The sequence below is a fragment of the Stenella coeruleoalba genome (assembly GCF_951394435.1).
Source record: "Stenella coeruleoalba genome assembly, chromosome: 1".
Taxonomy (NCBI): domain Eukaryota; kingdom Metazoa; phylum Chordata; class Mammalia; order Artiodactyla; family Delphinidae; genus Stenella; species Stenella coeruleoalba.
Window position 1 is genome coordinate 185992900 of NC_137169.1, and position 21904 is coordinate 186014803.

At 38.7% G+C, this 21904-nt stretch overlaps 1 protein-coding gene across 1 annotated transcript; it reads right to left on the reverse strand.

Annotated features, from left to right (window-relative positions):
* Positions 1-991: 991 nt before the first annotated feature.
* NTMT2 (N-terminal Xaa-Pro-Lys N-methyltransferase 2) lies at positions 992-18658 on the reverse strand (the record flags this gene model as incomplete). The annotated part of the gene is given in 5 exon segments (XM_079922240.1): positions 992-1133; positions 1135-1248; positions 2015-2268; positions 7797-7972; positions 18505-18658. Coding segments are annotated over 5 exon segments (840 nt in total).
* Between the last annotated feature and the right edge of the window lie 3246 nt (positions 18659-21904).

A 21904-nucleotide genomic window follows, 5' to 3' on the forward strand; every position in this document is an offset into this window, starting at 1 on the left:
GACTGCATTTCATAGAAGACTCAATATATATCAAAACACAAATATGTCCTTCACAGGAAGATATTAGAGTGTTTTAAATACAGTAGCTGTTATATTTAAACATTCTGCTAATAAAAATTAATTACATTTTTGTTTTTGAAAGATTTTAGATTATTTTTAATTAAACCAATGCCTTAAATTAATCCAGTTGGTTCAGTTTTCAGGCTTATCATTTCATTTCTCTTTCCAATGTACAGTCATATCAATCAAGGAAACAGGAGCAGCTGCAATGAAGCAAGTTGTGTTGGAAGCCAATGGCTAAAATTAGATTATCAATGACATTTACTTATATGTTCACAGCTGAAATTTCAAGGGTAAAACATTTTCTCCTGAAAGGAGACACTTCCCCATCAGTGAAATGCAGACTTTTGTTATCAAATTATATCCATATTACATCACTGGGTGGTGAAACTGACCCAAAATAGAAAGTGAAACCATAGTCTTTTTTTCTGCTAAAGCTAAAGACAAAATTAAGTAATGGAATTGTTTTTATAAGATTATTTTGACTGGTGCCTTCTTAATTAGGGGGAGATTTTTATCTAGAGAAGTAGTATTCCCAAGGAGGAAGGAAGTATAATGTATCTAGCATGAGGGCAGAGAAAGGTGGTCTAGGCTTTACCCCACCCACCCTAAACTACTCTATAATGCAAATCTTCAGAGACCAAGCAGTTTAGATTTTGTGAACGTTGCTCCCTTTTCTGTTTTTTGCGTACACTTGTACACTTTAGCAGTTTTTCCAGATACCACTTTCCATTTCTCTTTTGGAAAATCCACAGAGTGTGTGCATGTACTTACCTAATTAGTGGAAACATGTACATATTACATCAGTCATTTCCATACATGCTGTAGTCCCTTCCCTTCACTCCTACATGAATTACAAGGGGCACCTCAGAGGAGAACACCTCTTCCCAAAGCACTACTGTGCAGTGCAGCCGTTCACTCCCACTGCTGGTCAGGAGTGTCCATCGCTATGCAATGCAAACATCCACACTGGGATGCACTGCTCTGGAAAGCCGCCCTGCTTCTCCTGGCCCAGCACCACCAGCCCACTCTTCCTAATGAGGCTCTGGAGGATGTCCATATCCTGAGTCACACAGATGGAAGATGCAGCCCACCTGAGCCACACTGTCCTTCAGTATGATGATGTCGTTTTCTTTCAGGCCATGTCGGCACCGGGAAAGAAATGCAAGAAGGTCTTTAACGGTCAGGTACCCAACAGGTGAGGCCAAGTAAAAGGGGGAAGAGGATGAAAGGGTGGGTGGGAAAGGAGGTGAGTAGGAAAGACGGACCAACCACAAGGCTACAAATCAGGAGCTCATTTGTTCACTCATTCATGAATTATTTAATAGCCTGAATTGTTTTGCTGCAGGAGGCTTTGAGAATTTACATAAGAGGACAGGTATCTTCTTTGAGGTGAATCAGTGTACGCTCTAAAAAACAGATATTATCTTACCTAGTCTATCTACCTCCCAGGCACAAGATAAACTATTGCTCATCCCTTGGGTTCCCTCCATGTCCCCTGGACAGCCGAACTCTGTCATCATTCCTCTGTGTCTCACACACACACACACTCAGACCAAAATCCAATTCACCGCTGTCTCATTTCCTGGGAATTTAAATCTATGAAAGTCTAGTTTTTCCAGTAAATGGGGATAGACTCTTTTTGTCCCCACTTTTTAAAGTTTTTCAAATATTTAGGTTTCTTCTATGATGTAGGTTGGTCCGAAGGCCCTCCATCCCTAAGGATGGGAATCGTCAAGCTTGTTCAGAGGATGTTATGGGAGAAATCTGGAGGACCAGAGCTTTGGGGGAGTTCCCATGATACCTAAGGCTAGCTAACTGTTCTAAGCACAACTATAGCCAGATCTCCCTTTGTGTCCTTGTTCCGCCTCCACAAATCCTCCAATCAGCCCCATGTGTTTTCTTCTTCTCTATCTGGAAAGGGAAGAATGGCAGATGCAATGCCATGCAGGACTAACCAGAGACCCACTGAATCCAGATGGCATCATATCTCCCCAGTGGGGTTGTGAATTCCTTCAGACTGTAGAAGTGGTAGGTTTCTACCTTGTCCCCTCTGACCTGCAGGTAGTTCTGTGCCATGAGGAGGAACGATTCCATCATGTCCACAAGTTCCACAGTGTTGAAAACCAGCAACAGGACATGCTTGCTGACCCTTCCTATCCCAGAGCCGCAATCCAGGGCACAGTCTGTCTCAGCTCTCCCAGGCCCCTGCAGAAAGGTACCTTGTGGAATACTTCAGGAACAGACACTCACCCTGAGTTTGGACACTCAATTACCTCCTTAAATAAACTTTATTTGGGTCAATTTCATATAATTAAATGTACTATTTTAAGTATACCATTCAATGAGTTTGGACAAATGTATACAGGCACGTAAACACTACCACAATCAAGTTATAAAATATTCAATGACTTTTTTCAAAAAAAATCCAATCATGTCTAGTTTTTGCCTTCTTTATTTTATTCAATATAGGTCTTTCAAAGAATTTCAAAATAGGATTTTAGAAAATAATGTCTTAAGTTTGAAAACTGGGTAATTTTCTCTAAGATAAATGGGACTTTGAAAGCCCTATGAAAATAGAACTTTGTTAACTGTAAATTTGGGTCAAACCCACAGCTAAATGGACCTGCACCATAGCTTATTGCCTTGTTAAAAAAAAAGAGAGAGCAAAGCAGTGAGAGTCTTTCAGAGTTTTAAAATTACTTTTCAAATTCATGCAATGAAAACATTTCAATTCATACTGGGATGGATAACTGAAATTTTATTTTTTTCAGAACTGATTTTGGGGGCTCTGAATTATCTACTATTCTTGTGTGGAAGATAATTTTTAAGACTTGAGCTGAGGAAATGCAAACTGTTCCATTCTCAGGCCAGGATTTTACTTCAAACTCAGCCTCAGTGACACACAGCACATTCATGAGGATAAAAGGTGGTTGCAGCAAAGTCCCCTTGTCTCTTTTCATGCTAAAAATTGTTTTCTGCTTTTATACCAGAAGCTACATGATTTATTGGGCACAAAAGCCCTGAAATTTTTTTAAAGTAAATCTCTGCATTAAATTAACGGAGGGTGAAAGATGAATAGGGGGTAGAGATAGGAGGAAATCAGCCAATAAAAACTTTCTCAAACTTGCTTCTATAAAGTAATATACACATATACATATATACATGTATGTATGTGTACATGACCAGTATATATCTATGATACGTATATGTGTATATATGTGTATGTGCATATATACATATATATGTATATGTGTGTGTGTGTGTATATATATATATATATATATATATATATAAGATTCAGCTGGTCTAAATTATTTGGTCACAGTTGGGATGGCTGCTGAATAGGTTTTGTGCTAGAAATTACAGTAACAAGATACTTGAAGTTGTCAATCAAGATCTTAAGGAGAAAGTCTACTCTTGATTTCTCAGGACCTAAGGGTTTTAAAAAAAAAAAATTGGCTAAGGATCAAAAGGTGAAGTTTAAGCAGAAGGAAACATCAGAAACGCTGCTTTCCAGTCCACTCAAAAGGCCTTCCTTACAGCAAGAACAAAGAAGAACAAAAAGTGAAGTAATTGTAGTTTCTTTTCAGAGGAAATAATAATAATCACAATTTATTGACTGCTTGTGTGTAGCAAGCTCTTTGCATCCATAATAACTATAGTAATCAAAAAGCCCCACAAGATAATGATTATTCTCCAATTTGGAGATGAGGACCCTTAGACTTTTTTAATATCACCCAGCTAATGGCAGAACTAGAATTTGAACAGTGAACTGTGTGAATCCAAAGCCAGTTCTACCTTAGGGCTGTCACCTCGAGGGCCACAACTCTGGTTCCCTTGTTAGTAGCTGTCTAACGTTATGTTAAAGAGAATTCTAAGGCTTCATTCAGACTTACCAGGAAGAGGTCTATGATTGATTAGTTATGTCTGCCTTGAGTATGGGAATGGGAAGTGGTAGTACATGTGCCACTTGTTTGCCATTCCTACTTACAATATGCTACATCCCTCATTCAGATATTATAATATAAACTAAGCTAATTCATTAAAAGGCCTAGGCTAAAGTTTTATGTTATGAAGGCCATAAAAGTAGCATCATTTAAATAAATTTATAACATAAACAAGATGGAGGGAAATACAGGGAAATTATTTTAAGCTACTGAAAATGACTTCAGTTGAAATCTGTGTGCTCAACTAGAGATTCTCATTATAATTTTTTCTTATCATTATTTAGCCCTAAAGCCTCTACTGATCGTGTTGCTCACATTATTATAGCAAGTGGTTTTAAAAATTGAACCATGGGACAATAAAACAGAGACAACAGAGATCTATGCCAGAGGATTTCAAGAAGTTTAAAACAGCAACAGCCTAACTCCTTTTTTTCAATGAACAAATAACTATGAAGCTGTTCTGGTTAAAGTGAGGCAGGGCCTCACCCACTCAGCCTTTCTATCATTCTCCCAATAAGCCCTTGAAGGATATCAGTACAACCCTGGAGTTTTAAAACCATTCATGTCTAATCTCCCTACTTTTTCAGACAAGGAAACTGAGGCCCAAAGAGGTGAAATATTTGCAATAGAACTTCCTTGAAAATGCACATCCTCTGATGTGTATTTTTCACCAACTTAGATGTGTGATATCTGACTGCAGTTATCCTTGAAACAAGTTATTTACAAATACAAAAGATGCCTTTCACTCAAATCCTGAGCACCTTAGCCCTTTGCCACTACTGCCTAGTTCTCTTTATTGCATATCACTCCACATGGTTGGCACTACCTCTCATAACCTGGCACCACATTTATTCCTCTGTCTCTCATTCACATGCAGCACCTCTGAAAAGGGACATTTAAAGGCTGATCTTGGGAACAACATCTCTAGCCTCTTGGATACCATGGCTGCCCACTACCGTGATTGGATTGAAATTTGATGCTCTTCCATGAATGTGACCAGAACTACATACAATGTGTGATTTCAAAACAAGATGTTTTGTTATTTTCATTTATTATCCTATCTTCATATTTATGGATTCATATAAAACAGTGAAATATTCTTAGAAATTTCATTTTCATTTTGATTCTGCCTATGTATTTTGTCTTGAAGAATATTATTTTACCTTCTTTCCACTGGAGTTTAAAACTAAAATGAGGGCTTCCCTGGTGGCGCAGTGGTTGAGAGTCTGCCTGCCGACGCACGGGACACGGGTTCATGTCCCGGTCCTGGAAGATCCCACATGCCGCGGGGCGGCTGGGCCCGTGAGCCATGGCCTGCCGAGCCTGCGCGTCCAGAGCCTGTGCTCCGCAATGGGAGAGGCCACAACAGTGAGAGGCCCGCTTACCGCAAAAAAAAAACTAAAATGAAAGTGCTAAATGCCACTTTATAAAAACCATGAAATACAAGTTAGGCCCCAATTTTTTAGTCATCCAATCTCTGAGAAATGTCAAGAGATAAATATCATCAAATACCAATTACTTTTTATAAATTTCTACTTTCCCCAATAGACAGCTAGAAGTAAGGAATGTTATCAGCTATGCTGTTGACATCATCTTGGTATCATTTGTTTATTTGCTAAAGTAAGCACATTTGCAACAAGTTTAAACACCTTTTCCCACTGTCTCATGTCACTAAGTGTTGAAAGGAAAGAAAAACTTTAAATTAAACAATCTGTCTTTTCCCAGTTGACACAAGGATAAATCATGTCAGATACTCATATTCCCTAACTCCTTGTATCTTGACCTGGATACTAATTTAGCATATTATTAAGGTCAAAGTACCAAAATATCATTTCTTTAAAAAGACTGTGTTTGTACTTAGTTAGAGGTCACAGCTTCACAATGAGCCTAGTCTACTAAGAAGGACTCCTTATATTTGTTTGAAAAGAGCAGGCTGCTCTTTTCCAACATAAATATGCAAGCACAAGGCTGTTTCCTTTCCCGGGTCCATGGGCGTGTGTATGGGCTCTGTCTGACCAGCATCCCTGTGGTCAGCTTGGCATTCCACATGGAGTGACAAGACAGCTGGATTACTAACTAAGCTTCTGAAATGCATTGGGATCAAAGTCAGCCTCACCATGAGGCAAGCAGGAGGGATTGCTCTTGGCCAGACTGGAGGAGAATTGAGGTCTGTGGTCCACACACACACACACACACACACACACACACACACACAAAGCAGGGATTTTTCTGCTTCATGAGACAAATGGAAAAAATATGTCGTGGATAAGAGCAGAGAGTTTGGTGTCAGACAGACCTTGCCAGGCGTAAGTCCTAGCTCTGTCTCTTACCAACCGTGTAACCTTAAAAACTTATTTAACCTCTCCAAGCCTCAGTTTCCACAACGGTGAAAACAAGAAATGATAATAGTACTTACCTCACAGAATTATTAATGAAGAGTAAATAAGACAGTGCTTCTAAAGTGCTTATCAGAGTGACTGACTATCTCAGAAAAAGTGCTCAGTGAAATCAGTCAGCAACACTCATTTAAAAATATTCCAGGTTAACCTGACCTAGAAATAGCCCCAGCCAACATCCCTAGCTCCACAGTCTTTATGGCCACAGCTGATGTCCACTTTGGCCCAATGGGTGCTCCATCATTATCCTTTTTTCTATACTCAGGCAAAGGGTGCTCCAGGGAAGTTGGATGTGAAGTGAACCTCACCTCAACACTAGGGATATTATTAATGTTATGCTTCTAAATAGGTTGACAACATAACCCCAAATATTCATAATATTCTTAATGTTTCCTTCATTAGAATAAAATGGACTCCAAATTTCAAACAAATGACTTCATAGTGAATTGGAACAAAACCTATTTGCTGGGTAGGACTTTGTTCTCAGTAGAACCAACAATAGCTTCATTGTGTGGGTTAAGTCTATTCTAACAACTGAATGAAGCTCCTTAAGATATAATGAATGCATTTTATGAAAGCTTGTTAGTAGTAGTAGTAGCAATAAATTAGATTTATTGGGCAATAATTATGTGCACTAAAGTAAGCACTTGACTTATATTATCTCATTTGAGCTTCACATTATCCTATGATGTGAGTTCTGTGGTTATGCCCTAGTCACAGGTGAAAAATTGAGGTTTAAGAGCATTTAAGGAATAAGCCCAAGGTTGCTTATATAGTAAGAAGAACTGTAATGACTCTAGAGCCCAAGATTTTGGCCCCTACAGTATATGATCCATCTTCATATGGCGTGGAAGTAAGGAAGTGGAGTTTCACCCAACACCAAGTCTACAAAGGGATCACATTCTTTCAAGGCAATGTCCCAACTATGTATAGAATAATATAAAGAGATTCTACTATACTTACCACTTTTAGACTGAACATAAGCTTGCATTTCCTTACAACACTGAATTTTTATTACAGGGACTCAAAAAATCACCCCAAAATCTAAAATGGCATGATCTCTCATCAATCACCTGGGTATCAACTGTTTATCTATGAGACTCTGAAAGAGAAGTCTTCTTAATCCACTAATTGTAATATTAACGCTGCTAGTTCACCTTCCCCTGTAGCATAAGAAATTAGCTGGTGCTAAGAGGGTGAAATGCCAAGTGGGACAAACCAGTCATTTAATGTGACCTATCCTTTCCGAACATCTTAAAACAGGCTTTCACACTACACTCTTGGCTGAGCCATATGGCTTTAATATGACTTAAGCAACAACACAGAAGCGTGTGAGCTCAATGTTTGCAAGGACTTTGCCTCCTCATCAAACTGCAGTTGGATAACTCACCCCAACGAATTTCCTAAGAAATTCCCGAGAGGCCTGGATATCTGGGTTGGACAGTTCGATGAAATTTCCCATCACACCCTCTTCTGTAGCTGGTACTTCTTGGTAGAAGAGTTTAGCTCTGGCATAGAAGTGCATCTCACCATTGATGACTTGACTTGTTAAAGCATACAATTTCACTGCAAATGAAATATTATTAATATTTATCAGTATTTAAATGGCAGAACAAGTTTATTCTTATCATGCATTGAATTTCCTCTTAGAAGCCTGCAAATCTGTGCTGTGGGAGAAAAGGTATTAGTTTGATGTCAGAAGATCTGGGTTTGAGTTCTGGCTCAGTGACTTACTTGCTATGTAACCTTGGGTAAAGTTCTTAACTCCTATGATCTTCAGGTATCTCATGCATAAATCACAATCATGTGGCATTTTCATGATTTAATAACACTAGAGTTTAATTTTAAAAATAGCTTGTCACTGTATTAAAAGAAAGCTGAACAGTGTTTGCTAGAGTAGAATAAATAATATCGCAAGTTTCAAAGTAACTTTTACCTTTGACCTCCAAATATTTTATGAGAATTTAATCACTAATCTTTACTTCTAATCATGAGGTAGATTAGGCATAGCTATTTTTTCATCTCTTTTTTTTTATGCAACTCATACCCAAATATCTCTTTGTACCAACATTACAGAAAATGGGTTTGAGCTCTATCTTCTGAAAATAAAATAATAAAAAGAAATATAATATTTATTGAGCAACTATTCTGTACCCGGTAGTGTACTAGGCATATTCACATATACTATGTCATTTCATTATTTCAGGTATTTTAAGACATTTATTTTTAGAAAAACATGTGTTCTACTTCTGAGGGGTAAATGAGTATGCATTTAAGTGTGTTTTTTAAACCAAAAGGCACACTTGCAGATATAAAATATTTTCATTAGAGGATATTCAGAAGGAAATGATAGAAAGTGAGATAATAGGGAGAAACTTATGGTTCAAGACTGTAGGCTGAATATATGCATTTGTCCTCCCTGCTTCCCGGTACTCCCCAAGAATCATTTTAATAAACCCAACCCTTAACAATGAAGAAAATGAGAAGGGGCCATCAATGGATTCATGATTTCAACAAATTTCTGGAAGACAAAAAACAGATAAAGCAGATGGAACAGAGCTAAAGAATTTACAGCGGGCTTCCCTGGTGGCGCAGTGGTTGAGAGTCTGCCTGCCGATGCAGGGGACACGGGTTCGTGCCCCGGTCTGGGAAGATCCCACATGCCGTGGAGCGGCTAGGCCCGTGAGCCATGGCCACTGAGCCTGCGCATCTGGAGCCTGTGCTCCGCAACGGGAGAGGCCACAACAGTGAGAGGCCCGCGTACCACAAAAAAAAAAAAAAAAAAAAAAATTACAGCTCAGGATAGTTGCAAAAGGAAGTAAGAGTTAATAAAACAAAAAAATCTGTCTACAGGCCAACTGGTGAGGCAACCAATGCACTCCCCACAAAAGTGACAAGCAGCACAGCTATAATCCTAGGGAGGGTAAGTATGTCTCTTCTCTAAAAAAAAGGAAAAAAAATTAAGTGCCTTAGGAGAAAAAGACCAGTTAGTGTTGGAATCCTAGAACACTACTCATTCTGGCATATGGAGGATTCCAAGTACCTCATTTCCTCATACTCAGAGTCTCGCAAGATCTACCGGCAAATGTAGAGCTTCTTGTCATCCTTTCTATTCAGTGGAGAAGTATATACAGAGGAAACCTTCTCCATTACCTAAAATCATTGCCCCTGTCCTTCATTTCTAACTATGGATAAATAATGATTTCCAAACACATGGGGGTAAAATGGCAGTCTGAAAAACAAAGATACAGATAGACAATCAAAACTGACCCCAAAGGAAATAGAAATAATCCAGGAAATGAATGAGAATTTAAACCAAAACTAAACAAAAACTTACACCCTTGAAGAGGTATGAGAACAGGTGCATCCATAAATCGAAGATGTCAAGAAAATGATAATTTGAAGAATAATAAAGAATTCTTAGAAATTAAAATTTTGATTACCAAACACTTTGGAATATAACGTTGAGTACATTATCAGGACATAAAGGAAAAGATTGATATGGAAAACAGAAGTAAAAAGATTAGAGCTATAAAGACTTAATTCATGTACTTCCCTGGTGGCGCAGTGGTTAAGAATCCACCTGCCAATGCAGGGGACACGGGTTCGAGCCTGGTCCGGGAAGATCCCACATGCCGTGGAGCAACTAAGCCTGTGTGCCACAACTACTGAGCCTGTGCTCTAGAGCCCATGAGCCACAACTACTGAGCCCACTCACCACAGCTACTGAAGGCTGTGCACCTAGAGCCTGTGCTCCGCCATAAGAGAAGCCACCACAATGAGAAGCGTGCGCACTGCAACAAAGAGTAGCCCCCGCTCACCACAACTAGAGAAAGCCCGCACGCAGCAATGAAAACCCAGCGCAGCCAAAAAAATATAAATAAATAAATAAAAGTTGAATGAGTTGAAAGTGCTAAGTACATTCCATCAGTGCTCAGAATGCAATGAAAAGAATGAGCTATAATCAAAAAGAAAATTTGAAAAATATTTTTTAAAAAAAGACAATTCAGAAGACCCAACATCAAGCTAATTAGGATTCTCAAAAACTGAAAATGGAGGGAAGAAAATTATTACAGAAATAATAGAAAAAAATTTCCCAGAGCTGAAAGAGACTATAAGGTCCAAAAGTACTGAGCAGTATGGATTTAAAAATACTAATAATTAAATAAAAGTCACATTTATGTATATCCTTAGGAAATTTCAAATCACAAAGAGTAATGAGAAGATCATTAAGTTATTTAGAGGGAAAAAGTTTGTTGACCTTCAAGTAGGGTTGCCAGATTTAGCAAATAAAAATACAGGACACACAATTAGTTTTGAATTTTAGATAATCAATGGATAATCTATTAGTATAAATACAGTTGAAATATCACACATTGCATGGGACATACTTATACTAAAATTTGTTCGTTGATTATCTTAAATTTAAATTTAGCCGGCCTTTTATATTTTATCTGGCAACCCTGTGTTCAAAGAACTAGAATCAGGCATATAACACAGATCTCATCAGAAACCCTGGAAAACAGTGGAGCAGTGTCATCAATATTCTGAGGGAAAATTATTTTGAGGCTAAAATTTGTTACCATTCAAATGGTGAAAGAATATTTACCTCCCATGGATCCATCCTTCAGAAGTTTTTTGAAGCTATATTCCAGCCCAATGAGGGTTAAAATCAAGAGAAGATATACAATGAAATTAACCCAGGAATCCAATGAAAAGAAATACCAAAATGACAGATACTATCAGATCTAGAAAGAAATCAGTTTATATTACAACAGAAAACATAGGCTTTAAAGCCTATGAACTGGATTCTGGGTAATAGATAGTAGGTAAGAAGTAAGGAGACATAGTGATATTCTTAGGAAGACATATTTTTAACCGCAATCAACAAAAATAAAAGACAGTTGAAAGTTCTAAGTAAAATATACAACAGTATAAAAATGTTACAATCAGGATATGAAGCAAACCAAAGTATGACATAATTTTATGTAGAAGGAGTATAAGAAAAGACAATCTATTTAACCTTAACCAGGAACATTTTTCTTCAGGTAAACAAAGATTGTGACATTGGACTAATGCACTACTTGGCTTTGAATTGAACAATGGTTACATAATCCCAAATTTTGATTCTAAAAGTTAAAAATCCAATAAACACTACTACTATCCATTTTAGTATGCTTCATCTGTGGAGTTAAATCAGTATTTCCCAACTTGAAAACACTGGATGTGGCCAACATTTGGACCCTTGAATGATCATGAATTTGCTAAAAGGGGTACAGGAATCAGTTCCCATGTACTTTATTTTCTAGAGACTAACAATGTTATATACTATATCTCCCATATATATTAACCAACAATAGATTGTCATTTTAAAAATACAAATCTTTTAAAACTATTAATAATACATCGATTTTTTTGACATTTTATACTCAAGTTAGTTACTGATTGAGAAAATAAAACATTAAAAGGAGCACCCTCATGTTCAAAAACATTGGAAACCACTGACCTACACCAGTCCCGCTTCCCCTAGTACTTGGTAAAGTGTTGTGTAAACAGGTAGCTCAAGAAATGCTGATAATTTCAACAGGGACGACAAAAATTATTCATCGCCATGCCAAAAACATGACTGTTCCAAATTCTTCTGTATGCCTCAGAAAAGCAGGCTAGGAAATCACAGCTTACCAAGTCTTCCCAGAGTTGAATGCTTCTTGAGATCACAGGCAAGCCACGGCCCAGTACTCTCTCGTTGATCCAACCAAAGCAGCAAAACAGCCACACTCATCATCACCTGGTTAAGTCAACAAGTTGGTGGAGTTTATTAAAACCCTTAATCTGGAAATGGGAATGGTCCATTATGCCAGCAACATTTAGACTACAAGTGAATGCCAAGCTCAGCAGGGGTCAGACTCAATAGGTAAGTTTTTATGGTTATGGGCTTGTCACCTAATTGACAGGAACATTTCACTAAAAAGATATATGAGGTGTAATGGCCAGCCCCAGGTTCTCCCTTCTTGATAGCTCCTGCAATGGTGCCAGCTGATTCAGATAAGGTTATCAGTCATCAGCCTGTGCCTTTTTATTACAGAAATACATCTAGTGGCTTATTCTTGCATGATTGCAATGTTTTTGTGAAACTTGGGGTAGTCTAAGACAGCGGCTAGACACTCTATTAGTTCTTGATATGGTACTTATTTCTTGACCTACATGGTACTTATTTCTTGACCTACGTTATAAGCTGAACTCCCAAGGACCTTCCAACGGCTTACTTGTTACAAAAATAAAAATAAAGTGTATGTGAATTTGCCCTGAAGAAGAACAAAGATCTCGTGAACTCTCTAAGAAAAATTTTGTTGAGAGATAAGTGTCTATGTTTGCTGAGTAGCTTTTTCTTTTTCTCTTTTTAATAGTTGGATATAACAATTTTAGACTTTATTCCAAACGTTAGACCTGTTTGTCAACTGAAAATTGACCTGGGAGTCTTCAGAGGATATGTAGGCTAGATTTAAATGGTAAGTTTGAAATGATCGGAGATAGAATATTGAATCGTTAGTCTATAAGAGAAAAGAAAGTCCAACTAGAAGATGCCCTTATGAAGTGTAAGATCTTCCATAAAAGAGGTTTGTAGGTGATGACTTCTCATTTTAGCCATTAAAGAAGAAATGGTAAAAATTTAAGGAAGGAAGGAAGGAAGGGAGGGAGGGAGGGAGGAAGGAAAGAAGGAAGGGAGGAAAGAAGGGAGGAAGGAAGGAAAATGTACCTAGGCACAATGGAATATTACTCAGCCATAAAAGGAAGAAAATCCTGCCATTTGTGACAACATGGATGGATCTTGTGGGCATTATACTAGGTGAAATAAATCAGAGAAAGATAAATAATGTATGATCTTACTTACATATGGAATCTAAAAAAAACCAAAGTCATCTGTGTTTTCACCAACAGGAAAGGGTAGGAAGTGGGATTTTGTCAATGTTCCTGGTAGAATCCAAGGGTCTGTGTGTGCCAGAATGCTAGAAAGTCATCATTAACAAGTCTCAGAATTACCCTGAGAGGCCCTCTAGGTTTTATTTCTTCCCTGCATGCTTTAGGTGTCTGGTGTTTCTTGCCTCTAAAATAATGCACTGCCTACCCTGAAAGTTTTAGTGGGTTTTTTTTCAACTGAGAGCTACTTCAGTGTTCCCTAAATTCTTTTCAGCCTTCAACACAAATAACGTAAGCAGAGGTGGGAAAGGAGGGAAAATACACTTTCCCCTCTTTAGCAAGAATGTACTCAAGCTCCCACCACACATCACATCCCCTGCCCACTGGGCTGAGTGTCTTCGTAACTCTCTATTCCAACTTCAGTGTTCTACCTGACCCACTGTCAAATTTGAAAAGGTCAGAATTCAGGTGAAGATACTGGGGACAGATTTTTCATGGTGAGATTTTGCATCAGAAGAGTCAGAAGCTGATTCAGCAGTCACCACGCCTCCTCTGCACCTCTGCAGCATCCTGTAGTGGTCTCTATCATGACTTCCACATTCCACAAAAATTATCTGTGTGGGTCTCTCTCCTACACTGAACTCTCAGGATAAAGCTCTATTTTATTTTCCTTGTAATCCTGGGACTTACAATTACACTTAACACATAGCAGACCTCCTTTAAATGTTCACTGAATAAAGGAATATTGTCTAGCTTTCTGTTCTTTGAATAATACACAGGTTCAGCAAAGTAGTGAATGGCTATAAGGAAAAACCAGCATAATCACAAATAAGTCACACTTTTTGTAGTTTACGAAAAACTATAGGAGGATATATCTTCTCTCCTAATTAGGCATACCCAAATAATAAAAAATATTAACTATCACTGATCAAATATGTATATATGTGCTACATATGCTAAGCATTTATATCTAACTGAATATGTAAGTTAAATGTGATTATCTACAGAAGAAAACAGGGCATCAAGAGGTTAACTAAACTGCCAGTGAGTGACACAACTGGGATTTAAACCTAGGTCTATTTAAATCCAAAACTCATATTTCATCCATCTAACACAGTGTATCTGAAAGTCTGCTAAATAAAGGGAAATTATCTGGTTCTTCATTTCTTTAAAGTGAAAAAATGATCTTACAGCATTGGCACTGCAAAGGTAACAATAAACATTTGGAAAATGTATCACTGTACAAAAAGTTGTGCAGCAATGCCTACCACAGGGATGAAATCGATTTGAAAAATGCCAAGAGTTGTATGCTGAGTTTCATTTGGAAGTTCCAAGTGTATTATAGGAAATGTTTTTATTAATTCTAGTTTTTAATTGCGATGGCAAAGGCGTGGCCATCGTTCTCAATTTCCTCCTCAGAGCCTAATTCTTCTAAAAAGGGGTAAGTGAAGGGGGGTTGGTTACTAACCATCAGTGGGTACCTATGTTCCAGGCATTAGGCTAGGCACTCTCAGGTCATCTCTTCACACTCTGATCCTCACAACGACACTACAAAACTGGGATTATAATCATCATTTTACAGGTAAGTAATGAGAAAATCAGAAAGATTTAGTAACTTACTCAATATTACACAGAAATGAAGTGTCACAGCCAGGCCCTAACCCAAACCTATTTAAATGCAAAGCCTTAAGTCAGAAAGAGAAAAACAAATACCATATGCTAACACATATACATGGAATCTAAAAATATAAGCGGTTTTGAAGAACCTAGGTGCAGGACAGGAATAAAGATGCAGACCTAGTGAATGAACTTGAGGACACAGGGAGGGGGAAGGGTAAGCTGGGACGAAGTGAGACAGTGGCATGGACATATATACACTACCAAATGTAAAATAGATAGCTAGTGGGAAGCAGCCACATAGCACAGGGAGATCAGCTCGGTGCTTTGTGACCACCTAGAGGGGTGGGATAGGGAGGGTGGGAGGGAGATGCAAGAGGGAGGGGATATGGGGATATATGTATACATATAGCTGACTCACTTTGTTATACAGCAGAAACTAACACAACAATGTAAAGCAATTATACTCCAATAAAGATGTTAAAAATAAACAAACAAATAAATGCAAAGCCTTTGTTCCTTTTGCTAAACCACGTGGAACTATTGTTCTAAATGTGAAGTTAAACTAAGCCTTTACCAATGTCCAGGAGTAACAGATTCTTGCTCAATATATAATTAATAAATATTCGCTGCCTTCTATGTACTAGAAATACGCTGTGGATAGTGCTAGAAGAATTACTGAGGAGTAATTATATGAACATCTCCAATTGGGCCATATATAGGCCCCTGCATGCACTGGTATACAAACTGGAGATTTATATGAATTGTTTTCCTATTCTACTTCTGATTTGTTCACAAACAGCCACCTTTGGCAAATTCATTGACTCCAAGCCTCCAACTGAATGTGGGCTGGTAAAACTAGACTATAGGAACCTGCTCACTGGCTGCCCATCCTGTTGATTATCTCAGTAGAAAGCCAGTGCTCCTCATAGACTATGTTTTGTATTCCTGTCAATTCAAAAAAAGTGGTAAAACTTACATTGCTCCTCTCATTTGTCAAGTTGCCATTTACAATGGGAGGCAGCAGGATTTTGTGGTTAAAAAAGACAGACCATGGAGCTAGACTGCCTGGATTCTAATCCTGCACTACTTACTTCCTCTGTTCCTCAGATGTAGGGTGGAGAAAATAACGGCACCACATAATAGAGCTGTTGTGAGGATTAACTGAGATAATATATGTAACCCACTGAGAATAGTAATAAGCTTGCTCCCATTTCTTTGTGAAGACCTGTTGTATTCAATGGCATAGCTAACTTTTCCATTGGAGATTTTGAATATGCATGCTCTTGCTTCTCCATGAATCACTGAGGCTAGTCGGGGATATTTCAGCAAATGTCCCCATGACTGAATGTCACTGCCCGGTGAGCTGGTGTGAGCCTGGCTGCCTAACACAGGCAGTTGGAGGGAGGAAGGAAGGAAAGAAGGAATCAAAGAGTCCGGTTAGCCACTGTTCTTCCCATAACTACCCCAAACAACAAACTCTCTGTGCAGACTCTACAGTAGGGTTCCCCATCCTTTTAAAAGAAGGGCTTTATTTTCATTTCTATGAAGTCTTGAAATCATCAGGAGGAGGGAAAGCCAACTCTAAAACACTTCAGTGGGCTGAGTTTTATTTCCAAACTGAAAAGACTAATATCCACTGCAGCCTGAAAACTCCCATATAGCAAATTAAGCTTAGCATCTTCGGTAATGCCTGTTCTAAGGAAGGCTACGTGATGACTTTAAAAGAGATCTGACTCTAAGGAAGGAGATAAAAAGCTAATGCTTACTGAGCGTTGGCTAGTTTCACATATATAATTGCATTTAATCCTCCAACAGCCCCACAGTTTTGAAGAAAATGATGCTCAGAGACGTTAGTAACTTGCAGAGGTGATTTTCTCTACCACTAGCAGTGCCAGAATTTGAACTCAGGACACTGGTAACCTGCAATTAATTATTAGTAAAGGACCCTTAATTTGTCTAATAAATATTTATTGGGGTCTTTTAATTCATCTTTAGCTACTTTCAGAGATGAGTTTCTTTTCTAATAGTTATTTTTAAAATTGGGCAGTCATCTGCCCCTTAGTGAACCTCTCATAAGTTATTGTAATTAGTATCTTTCTCCAGACTAATGCAACACGAGCCAACAAGCTACCGTTATTGAGGTGTGGCCCAAAGAATGTCTCCAGAAAAGCAATGCTCTGACAATATGTGGAGTTGTCAGAACATCATCACCTTCCAAATAGACTGCTCTAACTTTTCCATTTGAATACAAATGAGATGTACACTATGTCCTAAAAGAATTACTCATGTGTAGTGCTATCCACCAGAAAGAGCCCTGGTCTTGGGTTCTTGCTTTGGTATCTAGATGAGACCTATCTAGATTAGATCTCATCATCTCTGAATTTTCTTTTCCTCACTTGAAAAGATAAGATAGGGGGCAAGAGTGAGAAGGTGGGTGGAAAAATAATAATACCCTATCTATCGCATAGCATGGCTGTGAGGATCAAATAGAGTCATGAATGCGAAATTTTTATAAGAAATATATATAAATATAAGATGAAAGTATTTGTATGTCTAGAGTTAAAGATTCCCTTCAGAAATGGACTTATAGAAAGAGACTTTGGTAAGCTGCTAACATAGTTTTGAATGCAATACAAAGAATTATGTAGCTCCTTTCACGTCTGGAAACCCTGGCCACATCAAGTGTACAATGGGGCTTTCAGCAACCTTAACAAAGCAGACTGGGGTTGATACACACTGTTCCTGCTTTCACGGGGGGAAAATATAAATCAAAGGGAGATACTTTACTCCTTAATCGCAAGTTATTTCCTCTTCAGTGTTGTTAAGAGCGCCCTGAAGTAACCATTTTCACAGAGACTGAGAAAAGTGGTGTAGACAAACCAGATAAGCTTTTTATTGCCCTATTGTCCAATTCCTGAAAACTAGAGGAAATAACTAAAATGGAGACAGACTACAGCCCAGTTTTTTTCTTAATATTCAAAGACCAAACTAAAATCTGCTCCTTTTTAGCTCTTGGACTATTATTGTAACTTAGAAAGGCCAGAAAGGATTATGTGGAGTGTGTACTCATGCATACAAACACACACACACACACACACACACTCACACACAGCCACACACACCAACAACCTTGATCTATTATTGTTTAGCCTTTTTAAAAAATTCTTTGTTGATATGCTTCTGTATTAATATTCTCATCTTTGAGTTACCTAATTTGCCCACCTCTAAATTTTTGCAAATACTAAAAATGTCCTTCCAAACTCAAGAAATTAATTTCTATAATCCTGACACTCAGGCAACCAACACCCAGAGAAGCAAGTTACCCATGTCTGAGGTGCATGGAAGTCCCCAAATAGAGGCTTGTCCTGCCAGGCAATACTTGGTCTTTGCACTTTCCATAAAAGAATGTCATTGAAACACTTAAGCCCATGGACATTGATTGTGTGTCCTTTTTATCTGGAAAGTGTCCTTGTTCTAATTCCTTTTGCAAAAGCCCCACAGTCTCACACAGTTGCTCCAGTCATTTCTTGTCCCTTATCTAGTAGCTCTGACTCACTTACCCAGGGGAATATTTTCCAGCAGGTAGAGATAGCTCTGAAAGAAGTCATTGCAAATAGCTTTGTGAAGAATAAAGGACATGCTATGCCGACGGAGCTCATCATTGGTCTTCTGCCTGCGGGATCTGAAGGCAAAGTGGGTTCCCAGGTAGGCCATGGTGAAAGGGGATAATAGTTATTCCTACAGAAGAAGGAAGCTTGTCTGGCTGTTTCTTTGAATTAACTTTCTCTTCCTACACGAACTTGAAACTGTCATTTTAAACCAGCCCCTGTCCATCTGTATCAGGAGAGGTGTCACGGGGATTGGGGGGAGGGGCAGCAGACACGGGGAGGTCAGACACTTGGCACATCTACCATCTGATTGCTCGGCTGACACCACTCTAAGCCAACAGGTGCTAACTAAAGATGAAAACAGGCTGAGTGAGATCCTGCTTCATCCAGGAAAAAGCACGCCTCCCTCCTTTAGCTGCCACTTCAAACAGGCGGGAGCACAGCTGGCTAACACCCTGAATACTTGCTTTAATTTGATTCCTAAATTGGAAGAGCCTAATTTCCATTTCAAAGAGTTGTGAATATTTTGCACGAGATCCAGTTCCCTGATTTCCATCACTCCTCCTGGAATGCCATAACCTCAAGTTACAAGGACCCTTCAAAGTCATCTTAGCTACCCACACTTCTTTCATCAGTACAGTTTTGCCCAAATCATTTCATAGAGATGGATGTGTGTTTCCCATTTTTAAGGATCTTCAAGAGACACAATTATATGAAAGCCTGTTCTGATGTTAAATACCCTTCTCTGTCAACAAACTCTTCCATCTAGCTTGCTCTAAAACAATACCTAGTAGTGTAAGCCTGTTTCTTCCTCTCTGCCTATAATGGATATGATTTTCCTCATAAGTACTCATTTTATTTCTGTACTCGGTATCTTCTGATTGTCCCTCCAGGTCTGCTCTCCACTCTCCCCACATTCCTGTGTGCAACTGGAGACTGGACTATATTGACAACATCAGTGAACTTCCTTGCCTTCTGGCTTCTGGTTGGGCTCTGCCAATGGGTAGTGCCAGCAGGAGGCTGGAGGAGAGTGATTCAATGTACTTATTCCCCTGACACCTTCCCTGCAGAGATGCCATAGGCTGACTGCTTCCTATGGTGAAAAGTCATAGCTCCTGTCCAGGGGTCTTCTTATACAAATATCCTCTCCTAGTTCTGATATCTGCTCCCTCCTCATGCTGCTTCAGGCCTCGGGGGAGTGATACACCAAGCTGTCACAAACTCTGGAATAACATGCTATTCCTTGTAATTTCTCTATACTTAACTTACCACACCTTTGTAAATAGTCCCTTTATTAAACTGGCTCAAATTCTCAATTTGTGAATGTCATACGTTTCCTGTGGGGATAACAACTACCATTTTAACCCTCCAATACTCTTAACAGGAAAATCCATAAGAACTCATACTCTTTTGGCCCCATACCATGTGCAACCACTGACTACCCAGTGTCCCTGAAAACACATGTACACACCCACATACACACAAATGCACACTTTATGGTAGGCAGCTTCTAAGATGGCCCCATAGATCCCCAACTTCTGCATGATATTCACACCTCTGTGTCCTCTTTCCTGAGAAAGGGCTAGACTTACTGACTCAATTCTAAAGAATAAAATATGGCAGAAGTGACAGAATGTCACTTCCAGGATTAGGTTATAAAAAGACTGTCTTGGGCATTTTCTTTTGCTTTCTCGCTTGCTTGCTCTCAGGGAAGCCAGCTGCCTGTTGTGAGCTGCCCTAAGGAGAGGCCTACATGGCAAGGAACTGCCTCAGGGCAACAGCCCAGGTAAAGCTAAATTCTACCAACAACCATGAGTGAGCTTGGAAGATCTTTCCCCAGCAACCTGATAAAAGACGCTGAGCCAGCTAAGCCACACTCAGGTTACTGACTCAGAAATAAATGCTTCTCTGAAGCAGCTAAATTTTGGAATTTGTTACAATGCAGCTAATGGAGAGCTAATTCACACATCGTCAGTGGAATTTTTTTAAGATTTGGAATCTAACCATGATCTTTCTTTTAGTTTAATTTATGTGTTACTCTTTTAGTGGGAAAGGAAGTAAGGATTCCATTTGATTGATTCTGACTTACTTTTTTCATTTTCCTGTGCTTCTATATTTCCATTTCCCCTCTCCCTACCTCAAGGGGCAGCCACTCAATTTTCGTGGGATTGTTCCCATCCCTGGCTTCAGGAATTACCTAAATTGCAATCCAAGTTATCCATTTTCCCCTTGCCACAGTGTGTGGTTCATGGATGGGTACACCATCCTGTCCTGGGCCAATGAATACATGGTGTTCCCCCAGCTCCAGTTTTCACTTGGAAGTGGGTACATTATCTAAATCTGTTATTAATGCCAGCTTGAGTTGGGCTTTCTGTGCTAGCAATATGGAATCTCATCTAACACAAATACCATCGTGCTTCATTTTTACTCAATTCTGATGACGATGGAGATAAAGTAGATGATATTAAACAGAACAGGGAAACTTCAAGACTATTTCATGGTGTTAAGAGGAAGGCTCTTAACTACAGTTAAACATATTTGACTAAGTTAGAAACTCATTCCCACCACTTACATACTTGGCAAACTTGACAAATTCTTAGCCTTTCTGAGCCTCACTTTCCTCTTCTGTAGGTAATAACGGTAATGATAATAGTATATACCTCATATGTTAGCTGTGAGAACTAAATATACTCCATGTAAAACACCTCAGTGCCTAGCACACAGTCCATGTTCAGTAAATGCAAGCTATTATCAGTATAGTCTTTGGAAGAAAGCTGATGAGTTATAGGTCCTAAAAACACTTTGTCTGTCTGGCTCTTTTGGGGTTATATTCAATGTAACATTGCCTCTTACTGTGAAATTTCACCATATATCCAGGAGACTTTTTTGCACTGTATGCATTTAAAAGTTGAAAAGAAAAGAAACTCAAATTAAATATGCTATTGGAACTCACTCATCATCCCTTCAGAATTTTCTGTTGTTGTAGGAAAAACTAAGCAACAGAAGAAGAAAACTCAGGGAACCTCCTTTGTTACTTGATTTGTCAATACATCTAACGGGAGGCAGGTTCTTAACTTCAACATCTTAGTAGTATTTTGATAACCTCTCATATGCTGAAAAGGTTAGGATGTATGGTCCTAGGAGAGAGACTGGCAGTCACTGACTCCAGCTACTCAGTATTCTTTACTTGCAAGATATTGCAAGATATTGGTAAGCTTCTCCACTTTTTACAAAACTAATTTTCTTTCACTATAAAATGGACATTAATTACTTACGTTTCGAGAAGGATTAGTAAGTGTTCTAAGATCTCCATATTTCAGGCCTATAATTCCTGTGTGGGAATGAAAGACAG